The sequence below is a fragment of the Homarus americanus genome, unplaced genomic scaffold (genome assembly GCF_018991925.1).
Source record: "Homarus americanus isolate GMGI-L3 unplaced genomic scaffold, GMGI_Hamer_2.0 scaffold34360, whole genome shotgun sequence".
Lineage (NCBI taxonomy): Eukaryota > Metazoa > Arthropoda > Malacostraca > Decapoda > Nephropidae > Homarus > Homarus americanus.
Genome location: NW_024739403.1, coordinates 909,810 through 931,126, shown reverse-complemented (window position 1 = coordinate 931,126; position 21,317 = coordinate 909,810). Strand labels below are relative to the sequence as shown.

Here is a 21,317-nt window from a genome sequence, read left to right as displayed (position 1 = left end):
CACAGTCCTCCACTGTAAATGTTCTTGGGCTGTTTTTACCAATCCTCAAAGGTTTTGTATCTCTGGGGACCCACTTTTTAATTTCATTCATTCATTCCAGTCTCTGCCTTCCCCTGCCCCTCAACTTTACCCTTTAATATTTTTATTAATATCCCCTCATCCCTAATTGTATGACCAAAGTACTATATATATATTTTTTCTTTTTATGTACACTTCAATATTTCTCTTGTAGAGCGCTCGCTTCGCATGTGAGAGGCCCCAGGTTCAATCCCTGGCACCTCCAGCTAAATTTTACGAAGGTTTATTTACCTACAGTATACCGTACTGTACTTTACGTCTCGCCTGCGGTTTTGTAAAAATCAGGCAAAATGAAGTACAAATGTTGTTTTAATTTTATTTTACATTAATCAATCAAAAGCACTGGACTTCACTTTTTTTTTCAATTTCAATAGTTTATTTCTTGATAGAGGAAGCGGGATCCTAGTGCTGTCACTAGGTACCCCTGTACAATAACACCAGAAGCATCTGGTAGGTGTCACAAGGGAAGCACTGAACTTTCATGTATATTGTTTTATCTCATTAGTGTTGTCTATAAGCCCAATAGTAATTTATCAATCTTCTTGTTTTATTTTACGAATACCCTCCACTGCCTCCGGCCGTCATAACAATCACTTTCTTGATGGTGTATGGTTGGTATGACATATCCAGGAATTGGTAGTCAGTGGCAAACCCAGTTCCACTAAATTTGTTATTACTCCTGAAAGTAAGCCTGAAGAAGGTGCCATCACTCTGGATGATGGAGGGGGCAACATTGCCACAGTAGGCTGGGATCTTACGGTCTGCGCTGGGGAAGTTTGAAAACTCCAGATAATCGCTGTCCGTCGCCTCGTTACACCTGTAGAAAATTATATGTGAAGTGTTTTCAGTGTCATATACTTGTAATTCAGCGAGGGAAAGTTTTCCCAGTGTTACTCTATTCGTCTGTGCTACTGAGAACTATACAAGTAATCGATATATTTGACAAAACTACTGTTTTTTTATGTGAATGAGAACATATGGTTTTACTGAATATAGAGTAAGAAGCTTGATCCTTTCAACTTACTGGAATGTTTTGAATTAATCTGGCGAGGCCAATGTACTGGCTAGCCTCGGGAACTACAGTACTCCCTTTTACTTACGTTCGTCATCTTCTATATATGAGAAGTTCAGTGAATCTCCTCGTACTTTACATAAGAATCACTTAACTGTATGGAATAAAAATAGAATCCGTCGGTAACATAACCTACAGAATAGTCTACTATAAAGAGAAATACTTATGTGTTCTTGGTAACATGAGCTAAGGCAACTGGGCACACTCACGGCATGACCCCCTCCACGTCGAAGTACTTGAAGGTAAGTCTCACCACCTCGCCTGGACGGCCATAAAAGAGGTAGTGGCAGGTAGTGTCTTGCGGGTAGTAACCCTCAGGGTTGGGGGAATACACCGTACCATTGGCAGCGTTGGTACTGTTGTATAGAAATTGGCACACACCAGGGGCAGTCTGCTGCCCGCTCTTCATTCCCAGATCTGAGCATATACGGTATGTCTTTGTTTACATTTACATGCCATAATAATGAACACACACTCATATACAGTTGTACCCCGCTTAACGCGGTCAATTGAACCCACAGGGTACCGCGTTAAGTGAAAACCGCGTAAAGTGAACAACAGAACCTATGGGATTAATTCCAATAGAGACCGGCCCGACCCCCAAACTCCACTTTTTGACGACACACAACTATGTTGTAGTAAAAATATTATCTTAACTTTATGATGGTATGCACACACAATTAATAATTAAGAGAAATATCAATAATATTAGGTTTTTTAACACTTACATTAGTAGAAAAGATGGCTGGGCACACGGGGATGGGGGGTTGGTTCCGAGGCAGAGGGCAGATTATTGGCCCTCACCTGTATCACTTGTATCAATTGTATCACTATCCACCACGAGGCTTGCAGGGCCTCTTTGTCAAACCCCTGAAAGTCCATATAAGTCCATATCCTCACTATAATTATCACTATCACTGACTTGGGCCGGCTGTGGTGGGTGGCGGGTGAAGAACTCGGTAATGTTTTGATGACTGGGTGACCTTGTGCGCATCGTGCCCGCGCTGCTTCCCGCGTATATGGGTAGATGAACCGCGTTAAGTGAAAGTTTGGTTCTGGCGAGGCACCGCGTATATGAGAAATCGCGTTAAGTGAAACCGCGTTAAGCGGGGTACAACTGTGTATATATATATATTTTTTTTTGGGGGATTCTGGGGGATGGGATATTTCTTTCTGGGTTCGAGAGATGATGTAATGTGAATTTCTGGACCTTCCAAGAAAATTGTCATGCTTTCCCAGAAAACTATGGGAATACAGGATTTTTTTTCCGGCTTTGAGAGAGTCGTCTCATTACCCGGAAATCTCTCATTCCCAAAGTGCTCTGCACCAATTGTTTCAGCTGACGGAGATATCACTGTATATACAGTACAGTGATTACGAATAGACCCAGAACAGAAAAATCCAGGGTTACCCAAGTGGTTGGTCTTCCCGCCCACACACAACCATGTGAGGATGTGATTAAACATGACGCAATCTTTCATAACGATGGGAACCCTTGTCCCCAGGCCATGAGCAGAAAGGTTTGGAGTGATTTTCTCAAAATTTTCTCCGATTTTCCGGTAATTTGCACATTATTTTATATTCGATGTTTGCTCCTAGACCCAGAAGTCAAAATTTGGACAGATTATCAGATTTTTATTTAAATTTTCCGAAAATGATCCTGATTTTCAACCTTGGAATTTGTTCCCGAACCCAGAATTTAGGGAATTTTCTTGAAAAATAATGAACAAATTTCAATTTCAGCTAATGGAGAGTTACGGGTTTGAGGGATTCCTGCTAATGTAGATATTACTTATATATACAGGGGTGTTGCATATTACTGATTAATAATCTAATTAATATTGTACCTACGTATTTTCAGTAAATGACTAGTATAGTATCATTTCCACTGCATGATAAAGAAAGTTCACGAGTTTTTTCTTACTTGTGACAAATTTGAATCTGGCGGAGAATCCATTATGTATTAACAGTGAAGTCTCGGGTAGCGACGTTGCTGGCTTGGCCGTGAACACCAGCTGAAGACCTACCGGAACCAAAACAGTCACACCTCTTACTGCACTGCATTATAAGAATTGGTGTTATGTTTTAACTGGGACAACACAGTCTCAGTCTTCCCCAGTCTCTTGTGGATCACATTTTCATATGTATGTACATTTATTAATTTGCATTCATTGTATCCTTCCTCAATTTACGTCTTTCTATTCCCTCTTTTTATAAATACAGTACCGTTAAATTTATTTAATATGATCCCCAGTGACTTGTGAATTTCATAATACAGTGTAGGACAGATGCTTACAAACACAAGTAACTTCCTCCAATATCCAAAGTTTTATAGTTAACAGAGAACATCACAGTAACCACTACCATTAACTAAGTTGAGGAGAATAAGACATGTTTGGGGGTTACCTGGTGTGGAAGACATAATGGGCAAGGGGACGGAGGTGCCGCAGAAGGTGTCAATCTCTTGGCGAGTGTAGTTGTTGACAAGGTTGTACATGGCCAGGGTGTCTGTGTGTAAACACCTGCAGTACACACACACAAACAAACACATTGTTAATTACTTCCTTTCATAATTTTTTTCAAGGATTGTTTTATTTGGTTAATCCAGAAATAACAATACATTGCAGGAATAATTACAAGTACACCTAGACCCCGACTTACGACTACGTGGACTTACGACCGTCGGGACTTACGACCGCCTCAGATATAGATAAAAAAAAATTTTTTTTTTTTTTTTTTAAATGACACACGCATTTTCTATACCGAAACGTTTCCAGTTAATGTAGTCTCCATGTATAATTAGAAAATTATGGGGGCCCCATGTGCATTCAGCTGACTACATTAAAGGTTAAGTGCTGTCACACTGTATCCATTCCTTATTATTTATTACTTTCACTGTACTGTATCCATTCATCATTATTCATTACTTTTACTGTATTGTATTTCATTGTAGATTTTTTTTATCTATGTCGGACTTACGACCATGTCGGACTTACGACCTGGATTTGGGTCCCTAACCCCGTCGTAAGTCGGGGTCTAGGTGTATTTAAATATCCAAATAATATCATATTAATACACATACACTACTTGAGATTGTTGTATATTATTTTGTCATATTATTCTAAACAAATAAAAGTTAAAGCATATATTAATATCCCACATCAGGATGCATGTCAAGTTACTAATGTTGCATTATGAGATGAGTAGGCTTTGCTGTCATGTGTTGGGCTGGGCTTCCGCTTTAAGTACTAGTGTATCTTGTGAGACAACTAAACCTGTACCATCATGTTTCTTCTTCATGAATATTTTCTAACAACAGACCTCAAGGGCCAGGGAGGAAGCCACCATAGAGTTAAAACAAACAATAAGGCTAGTTAATTTAATGATGATAGGTGCTACATATATGAATTTTGATATGTTTGCATGTGCATGAGTGTGTGTGTATGTGCAAGTGTTCACAAGAGCAGGCACAGGTAGGGCTCAAGGGAGGCTTGAGCCCCTGTCCATTTTCCCTGCCAGTTATGAAGTGCCCTCGATGGTGCTTTTTTTTCAATTAGTAACAAAAGAGGCAGATCAGCCCATTTAGGATGCAAAGAACTTAAGGAGGAAAAAATTCTTTTATATTATTCTAAAGCCAAGTATAAACACCCTGCTATAATATTATATGTGGCGTGCTTTCGTGGGAGAGCTTGGATTTTAGTAGTTTATATTGTAAATAAATTGTCGAATGATGTCATTGTCATGTTGCTTTTATTAGATATTAAGTATATTTTCATAAAAAAATTATAAAATATACCAAAATTCAAGGGACATTTATAGCAACTGCATATGGCCTCAAAATGGCCCTCAAATAGATCAGATTTCAAAAAAAATTCCCTGGGGGGGGGGGGGGCTTACAGTGCCCCCTGAGGGATGGTGCCATTTTTGCAAACTCAGCCCCTCTATCAGACAGGTCCTGTGCCCGGCCCTACACAGGAGAAGATGTGAACAATCTTCCTGCATTTGAGAAAAGACGGTTTGACACAGTGCTGACCCACATTGTGTTCTCAGAAGAGGGAATAAAAAATATATTGTCAAAGCTAAAGGTTCATAAGAGTCCCAGCCCTGACATGGTGCCTCCCAGAGTACCAAGAGAGTTGTGCAACGAGCTTGCTGAGTACCCTTATGATCCTGTTCTGTAAATGCCTGGGTGAGCAAAAGGTCCCGTGACTGGAAATTACTTATGTGAGTCCTGTATTCAAGAAGGATGATCATCACTCCATGAATAATTATAGACCAGTAAGCCTGACTAGCATAGTGTGTAAAATACTAGAGAGCATTATAAGAGATACCATGATGGAACATCTACTACGAAACACCCTTGTAAAGGATTGCCAACGTGGTTTGATGCCGGGAAGCTCCTGCTTAACATAATTACTTAAGGTACTGGATGTTTGGACCGAAATTCTGGAACAGGGCAGTAATATCGACATTATATACCTAGATTTTACCCAAGCTTTTGACAGCGTACTCCATGAAAGGCTGAGACTTAAACTGGAAGGATACGGAATTCAGGGAAGTGCCCTTGCGTCGATTGGAGACTTTCTTCGTGATCACAAACAGTGTGTGGTGATTAATAGTATGAAATCATTTTGTGTACCTGTGACAAGTGGGGTACCACAGGGAAGTGTACGGGGCCTGTTGTTGTTTGTTTCATAAATTACATGCTGGAAGCTATACATTCCTCCATACAAATGTTTGTGGACGATGCCAAGTTATTCAGGGAAAATAAGAACTAAAAAGACTGTAATGAGTTACAGAAAGATCTCTGTGAGCTTTAAGAGTGGTCGAAGAGATGGCTGCTAAGATTCAATGTCATGAAGTGTAAGAGGATGCACCTGGGTCATACTAACGGTAAGGAGGCGTATCATATGTCCCAACGGGATGAAGAAACTGCATTAAAAGAGACTGAATGTGAAAAGTACCTGGGTGTGTATATTGACAATGGAAAGAAGTTCTCAGGCCATTGTGAGAAGAAGGTGGTTCAAGCAACTAAACTAGTACTGTACGTCTCATAACAATCTTCAAGAGTGAGGTGCTTCCCCGTCTGGAGTACTCTCACTCCGTCTGATCCTCGAGATATGCTAGGGACTGTCAGTTGATTGAAAATGTCCAAAGGAGGGTCACCAGACTGGTGCCTGCACTTCGGCACCTCAGCTACCCCGAGAGATTAGAGCACCTGCAACTGCCTAGCTTATACTACAAACGGGTGAGGGGTGACCTAATAATTGAGGTGTATAAACATCTCCAAGGGCACTACTCAGTTGAGTGTACAAAAATGGAGCTGGTGAACACTCGCCCCACAGGGGATCACAGCTGAAGATTAAAGAAGCCACAAGTCCAGAAAACTGTGAGGGCAAACTTTTCCGGAGAGAGAATTGTGAACTCTTGGAACAATCTTCCAGTGTTGTGACGACACTGAGTGTGAGCTGTTCCAGGACCAGACTTGACCAACACTGGACCAGGTTTAGATATGTTCAGAAGCCAATGCATACCCACCAATACTTGCTAACAGTGCATAACAGAGACATGGCCGACCGCCCAAGTGGCTAACAAGCCAACCAGTGGCGAAGAGGATAAAATTAAAAGTAAAAAGTGAGGATGCATTTGTGGGTGCAGAAAAAGAGAATGTGTATGCTGAATTTTAATCAAAGAAATAAGAGTATGTTTATATGCATACCGTGCATGTTAGTATACATGCGATCTGACACTCACCTCTCGTGAGCCACGAGATGAAGAGGTGGCTCTCTTAGGGAGAAGTAGGTAAAAGCGAGTTGGACCTTGTGGTGGGGGCTGGCGCCCAGAAAGGTGTAGGTGCAGGTGGCGGGGGTGGGGTAGAGGCCAGGGTACCCAGGTGACTCCACCACTCCCTCCCCCTCCTCCTCGCTTCTAATAGTTTTGTTACATTCATCTGAGAAAAGAGGAAGACCAAGGACGCATCGTTACCTTTGATAACATTTAAGCCGATTTTGTTTGTGAGCTCTTTCAAGACAAGACTTGACCAACACTGGAGCGGGTTCAGGTACATTCAGGAGCCGGTGCATGCCCAGTATTTGCCAACAGTGCGTGACAGAGACGTGACCGATCGCCCGGGCGGCTAGCGAGCCGATCTTTTGGTGAAGAAGATAAATGAAAAGAAAAAGTAATCAGAGATGTGACCGATCGCCCAAGCGGCTAACGAGCCGTTCAGTGGCGAAGAGGATAAAAGTAAAAGTGAATAGCTTTGTGATTTTATCTAAACGATTGTTGTGTGATCTTCACTTTGCACCGTTTCATCGTATATCACGATCATAGATTTTTAAAATTGATCCAAGAACTCTGAAACACACATACACTAGTATTGTCTTATTATTTCTTAATTATTTGACACTTTTCCTTGTTTATGTCAAGGGACACACCCAGAAATTTTATAATGAGTTGCACAGATTGCCCATTCGTGCACGTGTGTGTAAGTTCTAAATATGAACGTCTTTAGACTTTAGAAAAACTGACATAAATCAAGAGGCACTCCCCTGACTTAAACTGTACCTTGCATTAATCTTTGCTTCCACTGTCACCTCACACATTTAATTTGCATAATTGCAATATTCACTTGTTATCTGTAAAAGAGGTCTTGGGTCGAAATTTTCCGGTTTCATGGTTTTGTATATAAATATATATATATATATATATATATATATATATATATATATATATATATATATATATATATATATATATATATATATATATCTTGATAAAATCACACGGGAAAATGGAAACAACGGAGTACCTTAGCTTTCGTCTTTATTCAAGACATCTTCAGAGGCAACTAGATTACATGGACAGAGAGAGGCTTAAATATACAGGGTGACCTAAAAACATGAGGTCAGGTCATAATGATGACATCCACTAATCCCCACACCAACACAACCGTAGAGGAGCTTAAGAGAAGGGTGGTGACGTGACTAGACAGGTCAGGTCAGAAAAAAGGGACCCACAAAATAACTGTCATACATCAAGATCAAAGGTTTTCAAAGCATTTTTAACCTTTTTAGCCTTGGATGTCATCATTATGACCTGACCTCATGTTTTTAGGTCACCCTGTATATTTAAGCTAAGGTACTCCGTTGTTTCCATTTTCCCGTGTGATTTTATCAAGATTTATCTTATCCACGTTTTCATTGTGGATTTACATGATATATATATATATATATATATATATATATATATATATATATATATATATATATATATATATATATATGTGTGTGTGTGTGTGTGTAAAATAACCGCACACACACATTTCATAGGATTTTCATAACTTTAGTTTGACCTCACTGTCCTTGTTTTAAGTCATTCTTTATTAATAAAGAAAAACTGTACAGGTATTGTTTCATTGAATTCATTGCCAGTCACCCGAATTGTTCCTTTAACACGGATCTCTTGTTGCCTTGGCAGTAGTCCAATAACGTGATACAGCTGTAGAAAATCAGATCAGAGAATATATTCAAGGAACTAGGTGTGCATGAAACTCGTTTATTTCAATATATTGCATGTGTATTTACATGGATGTGTATTTACATGGATGTGTATTTGTGTGAAAGTGTTATGCGTATGTGTGGACGATATGCATATTTGTTTGTGTAGGACTCATACAAAACTCATCCTCTCGTTCTTTCGTTCTCCCACATATCAATTGCTGCAAGATCATTCCCCCTCCTCTCTTGCTTATTGATTTCGCATTCTTCCACTCTCTTTCCGTTTTCTTAACACATATACTATGATGCGACCGGTGGTGGAGGATCGATTAATGTAGGGTCGTTATGAAGGTCGGTCGTGACATTTGCCAGTGTGCGCTGTGCTACTAGGTTATTTAATCATCCTCTCTCTCCCTATTCATCATCATCATATTTTATCGGATATAGATTAGTCTCAAAAGCGAACAGGATACCTCGGAAACAGTCTTTCAGAAATGGTGCAAAAGCCCTCTAGGACAAAGGCCCCCAAGCACAACTATCAATTAGAATTTTTAAATCATGTACAATTATTATATTACAAGACTGCTATTCCAAACCTAACTTACCTAACCTGTTTTGCACTTTAACTGGGGGGCTTTTGTCCAACTTTGCACTTTAACTGGGGGGGGGGGTTTGTCCAGGGGGCTTTTGTCCAAACACCTTCGTCTGTTATAGCTGCTTCAATTGATTGCGTTGTTAGCAGAAGCACCTACCCTATTGTTTTCACACATTGTGAAGTAGAATAATTTTACTTTTGTTTGTGGTCGGAAGCACCCCATCTTTGACTATATAACATATATAGTTCAGAGCTGCGCTGGTGAGGGCAGGATGACCATCATTTAAGCCTAACAAGATCGTCCTCTAGTCACACATTCAGAGTTAATTCTTTTGTCACTCTTCATTACTGCTTATGTTGTACCGTTTAGATCTGTTCCTGCAGCAAGTCCATCATTAGCAGTAGCGGGACTTGTAAACTGTCTTAAAATAATTAGTTTTATCATGGGAAGGTTAAAAAAATGTATATTACAAATCAATATCAGCTACCAGATAAGAGCGTTAACCTTATTTTCTTTTACGTTGAGAATAAAACTACAACAAAATATCTTGAAAGTTACGGAACATGAATCACAAACAAAACAGCAATAATTTTAAAGGTATTCACTGTACAGAATCTAAATACTCGTCTCTCCACCTTGTGCTTTTTTTATAATTTTATAAGTGAAAGTGGGTCCCATAGTCGTGACGGTGTGGATACCTTTATCCTCTTCACCACTGACGGCTCGTACAGCACACTGTATGCTACTAAACCTTCAGTACACAAGGAGGCAACATGGCTGGTACTGCACTCGACTGCATTCACTAGGAACGCCCAGAAATCGAAATGCCGACCCCTGGGAAGGAGACGAGCGTTGTATCCACTTGACCACCGCGCTCCAAATATACTGTATATTTAAAGGTTAATTAAAACTAACCTTTGCAGCTAAATGCATGTAAAAGAGATCCTTGATGGCACTCAAGTTTTCGGAGCTATCATTTGTACACACACTTCTAAAAAGAATTTAAGCCTCACCAAATCGAAACTATCTTAATATCATGTAGCGGCTTGTAGCCTAACAGTTAATGTAAGTAACTGAAAAAAAATTGTGATTCACTTTAAGGTGGATCTAGCGCAGCATCTCGTACACCTATAACATAAAGGGTGATAACTACTATACATCTTGTGAATGTGAATAATGCACCGTGCCATTGACTTGTGACTTACGTGCGAGGGTGTGGGGCAGATGACATGAAGTGACTTGTAGGGTGGCCGCCACAAGGACGAGTACTGTGTTCACCCGCATCCCTCACCACAACTACTCTGATCACGTCACCACCTTCACCTGTCGAGGTATGCCTGGCGTGCGTGGCTACATCGTAATCCTGTTACCAAAGGTGGCTCGCTGGGCTAACGTCTGTGTATACAGTACAGTCTATACTGACTATTGTACCCAGGCCCCGATGTGGGCTGGTGACCTGTGCATGGGTGAGCTTATCCCCGTGAAAAAAAAAAAACACTTTCCATGGAGATTGTAGTGTTCATGAGAGGTAGTTTGATGTTTGTTTATATAAAAAAAAAATAAAAAATAGCTCAGGACGACTTTGCAGTGATCATTCTATATATTATCATTGTAGTAGTGGAATTGGGGAGTGAAAATGACCGTAAGCTGTCGTCAGAACACAGTTGGTCTTGACCAGTCATTATTTATCTATATCCTCGTGTGTATAAGTGATGTTCATACGTCAGGGAGAACGGTGTTTACCTAGTGGTTATACTCATTACTTTGATGTGCAATGAAGAAATAAACCAGATTAGGAAATCAATCCCACATAAAAAGACAGAAACTTTTATTTAAATAATTCTGGGATTGATTCCAAGTTGACATTAGCTATACTAAGAATATTTCTAAGTAAATACAAAATATTTTGTTAATCACCGGTACTTAACAGTTCGCGGAAATTCTATCCCGACACTGGTTATTAAAACGTCATGAATACAGTCCACAGGAAGGTAGTCTTATTGTAGGCATTGAGTTAAATGAGCGTTTAAGTCAATGTCGGTTCAATCCGTTCGACACCATTACGTACTGATCTTACCTTACACCCTGGGGAAGGACTACCTAACCTAAACTAAACAACCCTGTATGTGTCACTCCACTAAGTGCACCAGTAGTACCTACAACACATGTCATCACCCCAGTGCCCGTTATAGGGTAAGTGGACAGCCTACGCGTGCCTTCTAGGCGTAGAACTCGTCGTCGCTGGGCTCGTCGATGGTGATATTGGGGTGGTGACTGAGAAGGATAGAGGACACCCGGTCGTCGCTATCCGTCTCTCCAGACCCCTCCCTCCTGCTCCCTCTCTTGTCCTCACTCCCTTCACTATCTTCATCACATTTTTCATTTTCTTCGTCAGTTTTCTGACTATCTTCTTCCGTTTTCTCATTCTTGTCTTCCGAATACTCGCTCCTCTCCTCAGATTCTTGACTGTACTCTGAATTCTCACTTTCTTCAACATCCTCCTCAAAGTTGCCTTCATCAGCGGCTGAGCTGGAGTTGTCGTCCTGGGGAGAAGGTAAGGAGGCGATGATGCTGGGACGACGGCCGAGACTAGGTAGGGGCGATAGTCTGGTTGTCTCCCTACCACGACGACACCTGGCCGAGGACCGCTCTGACGCGGTGGTAGGCGACGGACTCCTGCGTGACCTGCCGGCAGTGATGCACATAATTTATATACACAATATATATATATATATATATATATATATATATATATATATATATATATATATATATATATATATATATATATATATATATATATATATATATATATATATATATATATATATATATATTCTCAAAACTAATATATTTTTATGTTGATAAGCGTCTTAGACATCATAAACATATTTTCCAAGAATACAATAAAGTGTAACTGACATATTGAAGAACTTCTTTGAGGTGATGAGGAGGTGGATGATGGTGGGGAGGGTAATGGTAGTGGTGGTGGGCACCTGCCTGAGGGTAATGGTAGTGGTGGTGGGCACCTGCCTGAGGGTAATGGTAGTGGTGGTGGGCACCTGCCTGAGGGTAATGGTAGTGGTGGTGGGCACCTGCCTGAGGGTAATGGTAGTGGTGGTGGGCACCTGCCTGAGGGTAATGGTAGTGGTGGTGGGCACCTGCCTGAGGGTAAGGGTAGTGGTAGTGGGCACTTGCCTGAGGGTAATGGTAGTGGGCACCTGCCAGTTGGTGGTGGTGATGACGGGCATCTACTGTACCTGGGGCTGGTGAAGGGTACCTACCTGGTGGTGGTAGTGATTGTCGGTACCTTCATGGCGGTGCTGGTGATGAACACACCTGAAGGTGGGCACCTACCTGGGGCTGGTGAGGGGCAGGGTGATGGTGGGAACACGGTGGCGGCGGCGGACTGGGCTCCTGGGTGAGGGTGGAGGTCCGACACGAGGGACGCGACACAGTCCCGCGGGAGCACGGTGCTGAGGGCATGTATAACACGTAATTGTAAACATGCCAAAGCTTTTCTTTCATGTAACGCATGTATATGCATCATGGATCAATAACTTCTACGATTGTACATTTATAAACACATCGTAGTTCGTCTGGATAATTAGTGTTTATATATTTTTTAAAGATTTTTCTGTAACGGTACACACCTGGATCAGCTTGCCTGGGATGGGAGGTTTGAGGTGCCTCTCCACTTCAGAGGTGACCTGTTCCAGAAAAGATCCGCCCTGGTCCCAGTCTTCCTCGTCTTCTCCTGCTGGAGATCTAGAAGCTGTCGTTCGACGGGTCGAGGTTTTTGCTCGAGGCTCGAATGGTCTGCCGACGACACTAGATGTTTTGAAACGGTACCCCAATGACGGGGATTGTGTTAGAGTGATATGCTGACTGACAATAACGTGAAGTATGTGAGAATATCCTGCTGATTGCAACATAATTAAGTGTGTTTGAGTGTGTGCCAACAGCGGTGATAAAATGCTTCAAAACTATCTTAGCTTATAGATACAGTGTCCCCAGTAAGTTACCCCTCTATAGCACGTTACCCCCGACAGCATATTTTCTCAACAACAGGTTACACCTACGACACGTTACCCACAAAATAAGTCACCAAAGCAAGTTACCCCCTAAGAATGTAACCAGTAGCATTACCCCTGAGCACGTTACCCCTATACTTCAATTGCTATATATTACCCTCTAGGCGCCATATTGATGTTGTCAAGCCTCTTGGTCCTCATTATGACAGCCATGCGGTGGACGAGCTTGATGTTGTCCTGACAGATCTTGCCTTGGCGGTCCCGCTCCAGCCGCAGCTTCTTGAGCTTGACCACCAAGTGCGGGTACTCTCTGGGCGGCCCTGAGTCTATTCGGGGCAGGGCACTCCGTACCTGTGTGCACCCCCACCACCATCTCAGTCTAGGCGTTGATCGTGTGTAAGAAGGGGTTATCTATGTACAGAAGGTAATGGTGCGTATGTAGGACCTGCCAGCTAGGTCTACGTAGAAGGTATCGACTGTATTTAGAAGGCGTTAACTGTATGTAGGGGGTGGAGCTGCTAAGTGGAGACAGTGTTCGCCTCCTCTCCTATGGATCGTTGGTTCGATCCCACGGCACCACACTCCACCGAGTTGCAACTTGGGGGAGTGAAGTCGGTCGAGTACAGTACAGACTACGATACCTCCTTATGTACCGAAGGTATATTGTATCCAAACTACTCTTAATGGGCCTCTGGGCCGAGTTTATTTTTAATTTTTTTCCGACTTTGTAGAAGGCATTGACTGTATGCACAGGGTAGTGACAGTAAATGAGACTTATAATAGCAAATAGAAAATTTTGTAGGGAGGATCTTTTGCTTATAGATAACAACTTTAGGTTGAAGCTATCTCCCCCCCCCCCCCGTGACTTACCTTCCGTCTGTGGTCTCGGTAGCGACGATCACGGAACGGCTTCTCGATCACCACTTCCCGCCTGGTCAACATCCTGCTGAAGGGCACCTCAGGTCACGTGGAGTCATGCATAGTACAGTACATCAAAATGAAAATAAAAACATATATTATCTAGGGAATACACTAAGACAAGACATTATATGACTTGATATTTGAATATGTTTATTAAACATTGATCTATTTTAAATAATGAGCTATACGACAATGAATATTTTGGTTGAGCGAATCTCAGTTTGCAGATTTATTTGTCAATCTTACTTTGTATTATGAGAATCTGTTTTTATCCAGAGATTTAGCCGACAAAATGAAGACAAAATCACTAGAATTGGCTGAAAAAGAGGATGCTTGTGCTATAACAGTGAATAACTAATTGTTTTACAAGCTACAGGTATGTAGGAATCGAGCAACTTTGTATTAGTCAACAGATTCAGGGATCGAAACCCTAAACCTCAAACTTGTGATTGGGATTTAAAGATGAGAAAAAATTATAATTAGATTATCATTCACCTTCATACCAGTGTCCAATTGGTAAAACAGTTTGCTAAAAAGAGGGAAGGTTTCAGAGTTTTGCTTCGAATGATGTAACACGGATATGATAGTAGTGGTGACGTACCAGCGGTAAGATAGTTGTGGTGATATAATGAAATGGTAAGGGTCAGTTTCCCATGTGAGAGAGGAGGGTGACAAGCTCTGAGTACTAAACAGACAGCCTGACGGGAAGAGCTTCTTGGATGTGTTGAAGTCGATTATAAACGTGTGCGTGTGTAATGTCCTTATCATAATCCCCGGTAACTTTAATGCAAGAGTTGGCACAGAATCTCACCAATGAGCCGGCGTTCTGGGCCACCGCGGCATCGGCAACAGGAACAACAATGGCCTAAGACTCCTCTTCTTGTGCTCAGAACATAATCTAGTCGTGACCAATACTTTATTCCAACTTAAAAACAAGCATAAAACCTCCTGGAGACACCCAAGGACGAAGCACTGACACCTACTCGACTACACCATTGTCAGGCAACGTGACCAACGAGAAGTTCTCCAAACCCGGACCATAGGAGGTGCAGAATGTTCTACCTACCATAACCTAATCCGCTCCAAGATGAGGCTCGAAATCCGTCCCCAAGTGCCATTACGACCTCCAAACAAAAAATTCAATTACAAGGCCCTCAAAAACCCAACAGTAGTTGACAATATCTGCAGAACCCGAGCAGAGCGTCTGTCTTCCACACCCACAATCGATTTAAGTAGCAACACAATAGACGTGGACAATGAGTGGAACAACCTCCGCTTGTCCATATATGAAGTTGCAAAGGACATCCTCGGCACAACCAGACCACGTCACCGGGACTGGTTCGATGAGAATGCTGATGGCATATACGATCTTCTTGCTACCAAGAATAAAGCCCACTATGCTTTACTCTCAAACCCACAATATACTGCACTCAGTGCCAACTGGTGCTCACTCATGGCCGAAGCAGAAAGGACTCTGAGAAACATGGAAAACGAGTGGTGGCAAACCAGAGCTCAAGCAATCCAGAGCTTCGCCAACGTGAACGATCATCAGGGGCTTCTACAATACCACCAAAGCCATTCATGGTCCTATCAAGCGCAACATCATTCCAGTGAGATCACTCGGCGGTGAACTCCTCAAGGACAAACAGCAAATCCTGGATCGACGGGCGGAACCCTTTGGTAGACTTCTCAACCAAACGAACCCTACTGAGCCCATTATATTAGATACCATCCCAGAGTGCCCCTGGCGGTAGAACTCGATGCAGCACCTGAGTTCTCTGAGACCCTACGGGCTGTCAAGGGCCTCAAAAACAACAAAAATGACGGGCCAGAAATTTTTAAGAGCGGAGGCTACCTTCTCCTCCAGCGTCTCCACTCGAACATCATTGGAATCTACAAGAAAAAAGGCGACCGTTCCATCTGTGGTAACAGCCGAGGCTGTGGCTGGCAAAGTACTTGCCAGAATTATGCTCTGCAAATTAACCCAACACATCGCTGAGTCCACTCTGCCCGAGACGCAATGTGGCTTCCGTAAAGATCGCAGCACAACTGATATGATTTTTACTGTGCGTTAACTACAAGAGAAATGTCATGAACAAAACTGTGACCTCTACGTAGCTTTCATCGACTTAACGAAAGCTTTCGATACCGTCAATAGAGAACTGCTCTGGACAGTTATCTCTTAAGCTTGGATTCCCGCCAAAATTTCTTAAAATCCCCAAGGGCTTCCATGAGGACATGCAAGCATGTGTACTTGCAGGGGGCACCAAGTCCAAACCCTTTAGAGTTGAGGTCTGTGTGAAACAGGGGTGCGTTTTGGCCCGTCATCTTCAATCTCTACCTCACAGCAGTGACCCTGATCAGTCATAACGCCCTGAGCGACGATGACGGCGTGAAGATCCAATTCCGCTTAGACGGCAACCCGTTCAACCTCCGCCGTTTCCAGGCAATAACAAAAACGTCGACCTCCCACCTCCTGGAGCTCCAATATGCTGACGACTGCGCGCTCGTAGTTCACTCACCAGAGGCTCTCTCGGTTGTCTCCGCAATATATCTGGCCATCGAACTAAAAATTAACATCCCCCCCAAAAAAAAGAGATAATTGCTCAACACAGAGGCGCAGACCCACCACTTGCATTCCTGGTCATTGGAGAACCTGTCAAACAAGCAGAACATTTTACCTACCTCTGTAATGTTTTTACTCCCAAACACAACATCGACAAGATAATCCAGGCTCGGATCCATCTTGCAGCTGCCTCCTTTGGTCGTCTGCGCACCAGTGTTCGACAATAATAGCCCCAAAGTTTCAATCAAACTTTCTGTTTCCCAAGCTGTCTGTATTTCCACCATCTTATTTGGTTCTACGGCGTGGATTACGTACCAAAGGCACATCAGATCTCTTGAGGCCTTTCATATCCGTTGTTTGCAGCTCATTGTTGGTCTGACATGGCAGGAGGACAAAGTCCCTCATACTGACATCCTCCTGCATGTCAATGCTACCAGCATAGAGGCACGTTGTAACAGCACCATTTGTATTATATAAATATTTACCCAAATGTATAATACCAAATTAAGTTATTCAACAATGACTCAGTAGTTATTCACTAACTTATTCAACCATGACTCAGTGTTGATGTTATGAATTGCTGGGGTGACATTACCTTCGGGGAGCGAGCTAGGGCAGGCTGAGGTCAGCGCATGTCAGCAACACCATATCTGACAAGTTTCCTCTGTATTTGCATGTTTCCGAGGCCTGTTCGCTCTCTCTCCCTAGGTGAGTGACAGAGACTCTTATCAGTTGTTACCCAGTAAACACCTCACTTAAGTGTGCTCCTGCAAGTGCACTAAGACACTTCCCTTAGTAGAGAAGGTACAGTCACGTTCAAGATTCTTCGAACACTGCTGGAGACAGCTGGCAACTCAAGGCCGTTTGTTTACTATACTACCTAGTAAAAATTATGAATGAATGTAAACGTGATCGGTGATTGGTTACTTAGTTCCCCGTTGCTTAATTAATGGTTGGGCTTTGTTGTTTCGCATTATATTATGCCTTTCTGCTAGTATATACTGTTAATTTGATTTTAAAATGGATAGAGCAATGAGCCAACCTATATGAATTTATATTTAGATAAATAAACATAAGTAAAAATCGGTAAGTATGTTAAAGAACACTGTAGGAATTCGTGGTATAATGTTGTCTAGCACTCAGGATGGATGGAAACTCTAAAGTGGTTTTCTTGTATAATATACGTTATATGATAGACAGTCTGGTGCTGGAGGTGCCGTGTGGTGAGGAGCTGCTCAGTGGAGACGTTCGGTGAGTAGCGTGTTGAAGGAGGTAGATGTGCAGGAGCTTCGTTAGAGAAGATGTTGCCTGTTGCTGGCCTCCTGGTTGAATGAATGCTGACAGCATGGAGCTTGCTGGAGGAGGTGTTGCTTGTTCAAGAAGAGAGACCAGAATGAGAGCTGGTTGGTGAGGAAGCTCAGAGAAGGACAGCTGGTGGGTCGCCATGCTCGGTGGCGGGAGCGAGGACCACCAGGCAGGCGAGGAGAAGCCAGGGCCGCCAGGCAGCGGCGGAGGAGGAGGTGTTGCGTGTTGTAGAAGTGAGGCGAGAATGAATCTCAATGGAGAGACAGAGATTATATACCCAGCAGCCGTGAGTCCTCTATGAGTCATGTTGGGAAAACCCGAGAAAGTCGCTGGAAAAACATCTGCTGTCGCCCCAGATCATATAAAGATCTTCCCCCAAGTAGGTTTGGGGGGAGGATCTTCATATGATCCATATATATATATATATATATATATATATATATATATATATATATATATATATATATATATATATATATAGTGTGACCAACACAATGTCATCCGCATGCCAGAGCCCTGACTCCCCCGCCAGATCCTCTACAGGCAGTTGCCAGAGGCAAGCAGCAACCCTGGAGGACAATGCTAAGGGTACAACGACCAGCGCAGAATGACGCTCAAAAATGTAAAAATCCTACAAAGGGTGTTGAAACCATTGCATCCGATCGTAGTCTATGGCGCTCCACCTGTACCCAGGGCGTCAAACATTTCGAGAACGAGTGCAATAAGGCCAGATGTGCACGAAGGGAACGGAGACACAATCGCGCTCCCAGAGACCACCCACCCAACCCGGAGCTGTCCTGCCCAATGTGCGATAGAGTCTGCGGGTCAAGGATCGGACTACACACCCACATCCAGTGGCACCGCCGGCAACATCCCTAATTCACCGCTCATCATCGATTTCATAATGAAGCAGAGTCGTCGTCGGCTACGACGGATAGCCTAGCTAAAGTAAGCATGTTGGATATACCAGGAAGGTGTTGTTTCTCTACTCAGGACGGGGTTTTTTTATAACACGGATAAGGGGATGTGTGATTGAAAATATTTCTTGTATGAAAGTTGTGATTATATTTTTGCTCAAGCTGAAAATTAGATCTTTTAGTAAACACCTTTGTTTTTCGTTGTTAAAAATATTAGTACTGATTAAGTCCAGCATATTTTGTTTCCCCTTTTAACTTCAAGCACTTATAAGCAATGATGCTTTTGTTTTCGGTCTTTCACGATTATTCGCAATATAATGCAGCGTGGCCAGAATCAAGGGCAAACGTACGCAGGGACACATCTTCATTCGTCACGCTTTATTATAGATTTACGGATTTATTTTTGTTCCATTACTGTTCTCCTTTTTCACATGATCCCAAATATCTTCCTGGATTATAGTATAAATGTATAAACTTTATACGTTTTACTCGCCTACCGTATCGTTTCTGTCACCAAATGTACCGTTTCTAATACTTTCGATTACCAGTTGCACCATTTCTCTCACCAGTTGTATCGCGTCTATCAATACTTCTCCACTGCTTCTACAATATTTCCACTACTTTCATAATTTCTATCACCAATTGTACCATTTTATCACCATTTGTCCCGCACCCATCACCATTTGCACCAGTGTCTAAAGCGATATTAAGACAATTTACCATTTACCACTTATAGATTTTCCTATATCAGTTTTCCCCAAATCCACCAGGCAGGGCTGTAGCCATCACCCAGTAGTTATGGGGTGTGTCAGTGTGACTATTGTCTACGAAATATTCTTAAAGATAGAATATGCATTGTTTCATTTTGAGTGCAATATATATATATATATATATATATATATATATATATATATATATATATATATATATATATATATATATATATATATATATATATATATATATATATATATACAGTATATATATATCGACTGTTTTTGTTGATATAGCTGATTTTGTTTTAAAATACACAGCTGTTCGTATTAACACTGCTACGGCTGTGGCTGTCACTATATGCAAATATTTCGTTCACCACGTTTAATAATCACGTATACGTGATACATTCGTTGACCAGAAAATTCGTATTTCCAATGATGAAGTCTTACTCATAGTTTATCAGTATATTAAAGTTCTTCATTTGATTCACCTCCACCTTTCTCACGTTGTAACTCAACAGTATTTTAAACCACGGACTGAAAATTAATCCTGATTGTATTGTTGATAGTTGTTCGTTAACTCGCACACATTTCGGATTGTGTTTTCACTAAGATATGGAACTGACTCACCTCAAGAGCGTAAATTGATGTCGAAAAACTGAACAGTTGCTATGGTGAAATCACGGTAAGGCTACCACAAGCCAAACATAACTACTGACAGTGTGTATGGTTGGGTTGCAGCCGATGAGCACTGAGCAGTGGTAGCGTCTACACCCCACTCGTTGCTATGGCAACAGTCACGTGATCACGCCTCCAACCCTCTGACAACCTGATATTGGTGATAAGAGGATTCTAGACGGTAATCTCAATGCAATTTCTGCATTATTTTTATCGTCCTATGTGGACTAAAGTAGCTTACGTGAGCCAGTAGTTGCGTTTTTTTACGATATCGGGTTAATGTATTGTAGCGTGCTGGATGTGTGGCCAGAAGATATCCCAGACTCAGGACGAGGTAGGAGAGAAACTAACAATTGCGTTTTCTTTATATATTGTAAGTACAGTGCAGTGCTAGGGATGCCGTGTGGAGAGAAGCTTGCTCAGAAGACACGTTGGGTGAATAGCGTGCTGAAGGGAGTAGCTGTGAAGGAGCTTCGTTAGAAGAGATGTTGCGTGTTGCTGGCCTCCAGGTTGAATGCCCCACACGACTTGACTTGACTTAAATGCTAGTGACAGGGGGTAAGGAGGTTCAGGGGAAGGATAAAGGGAGGATTGAAGTGAATTTTAGGAGAGAAAGGTGCCGTGGCTAAACACCGCTTGTGTTATTTTGGGTTTAAGTTGGAGGCAGCAGCATCTCGCCTGGACGTGGCGAGGAGGTGGCAGGACGAGACCCTTGCCTCGTCCAGTCATGATGCTACTACAGTTGCTGGGCCAGAAATAATGAGGCGAGAATAGGGACTTCTATACACGTCGTCCAGCGGACGTGAAACGGAAGTAAGTTGCCGGTGTCGACCCCCCCCCCCCCCACGTTTAGACTGGTCAGAGAAACTTGTGCGCCTTCAGACTGTGGGGTACGGGTTGTTTGGTTCACACTCAGGATGGGATGGAGAAAGAAA

General features: G+C 42.3%; 2 protein-coding genes across 5 annotated transcripts; both read right to left on the bottom strand.

The window, feature by feature from the left end:
- Nucleotides 1-125: 125 nt before the first annotated feature.
- On the bottom strand, nucleotides 126-10,709 carry LOC121874690 (suppressor of lurcher protein 1-like). 2 transcript variants are annotated; one of them, XM_042378938.1, is made up of 6 exons: nucleotides 10,451-10,709; nucleotides 6,905-7,100; nucleotides 3,557-3,672; nucleotides 3,075-3,173; nucleotides 1,360-1,567; nucleotides 126-895 (listed from the first exon to the last, which is right to left on the bottom strand). In XM_042378938.1, exons 1-6 carry the CDS (start codon nucleotides 10,527-10,529, stop codon nucleotides 631-633), a joined length of 963 nt encoding a protein of 320 aa, XP_042234872.1. In that variant the 5' UTR covers nucleotides 10,530-10,709; the 3' UTR covers nucleotides 126-630. The 2 variants fall into 2 exon arrangements, with proteins under 2 accessions (XP_042234872.1, XP_042234873.1); XM_042378939.1 differs by lacking the exon at nucleotides 6,905-7,100 and having other exon boundaries at nucleotides 10,451-10,706.
- A 349-nt stretch (nucleotides 10,710-11,058) lies between these two features.
- LOC121874689 (tubby-related protein 1-like) lies at nucleotides 11,059-20,524 on the bottom strand. 3 transcript variants are annotated; one of them, XM_042378936.1, is made up of 6 exons: nucleotides 20,335-20,524; nucleotides 14,150-14,222; nucleotides 13,437-13,630; nucleotides 12,899-13,076; nucleotides 12,603-12,721; nucleotides 11,059-11,930 (listed from the first exon to the last, which is right to left on the bottom strand). In XM_042378936.1, exons 2-6 carry the CDS (start codon nucleotides 14,219-14,221, stop codon nucleotides 11,465-11,467), a joined length of 1,029 nt encoding a protein of 342 aa, XP_042234870.1. In that variant the 5' UTR covers nucleotide 14,222; nucleotides 20,335-20,524; the 3' UTR covers nucleotides 11,059-11,464. The 3 variants fall into 3 exon arrangements, with proteins under 3 accessions (XP_042234870.1, XP_042234869.1, XP_042234871.1); XM_042378935.1 differs by having other exon boundaries at nucleotides 14,150-14,225; nucleotides 20,335-20,523; XM_042378937.1 differs by having other exon boundaries at nucleotides 12,899-13,064; nucleotides 14,150-14,225; nucleotides 20,335-20,522.
- Between the last annotated feature and the right edge of the window lie 793 nt (nucleotides 20,525-21,317).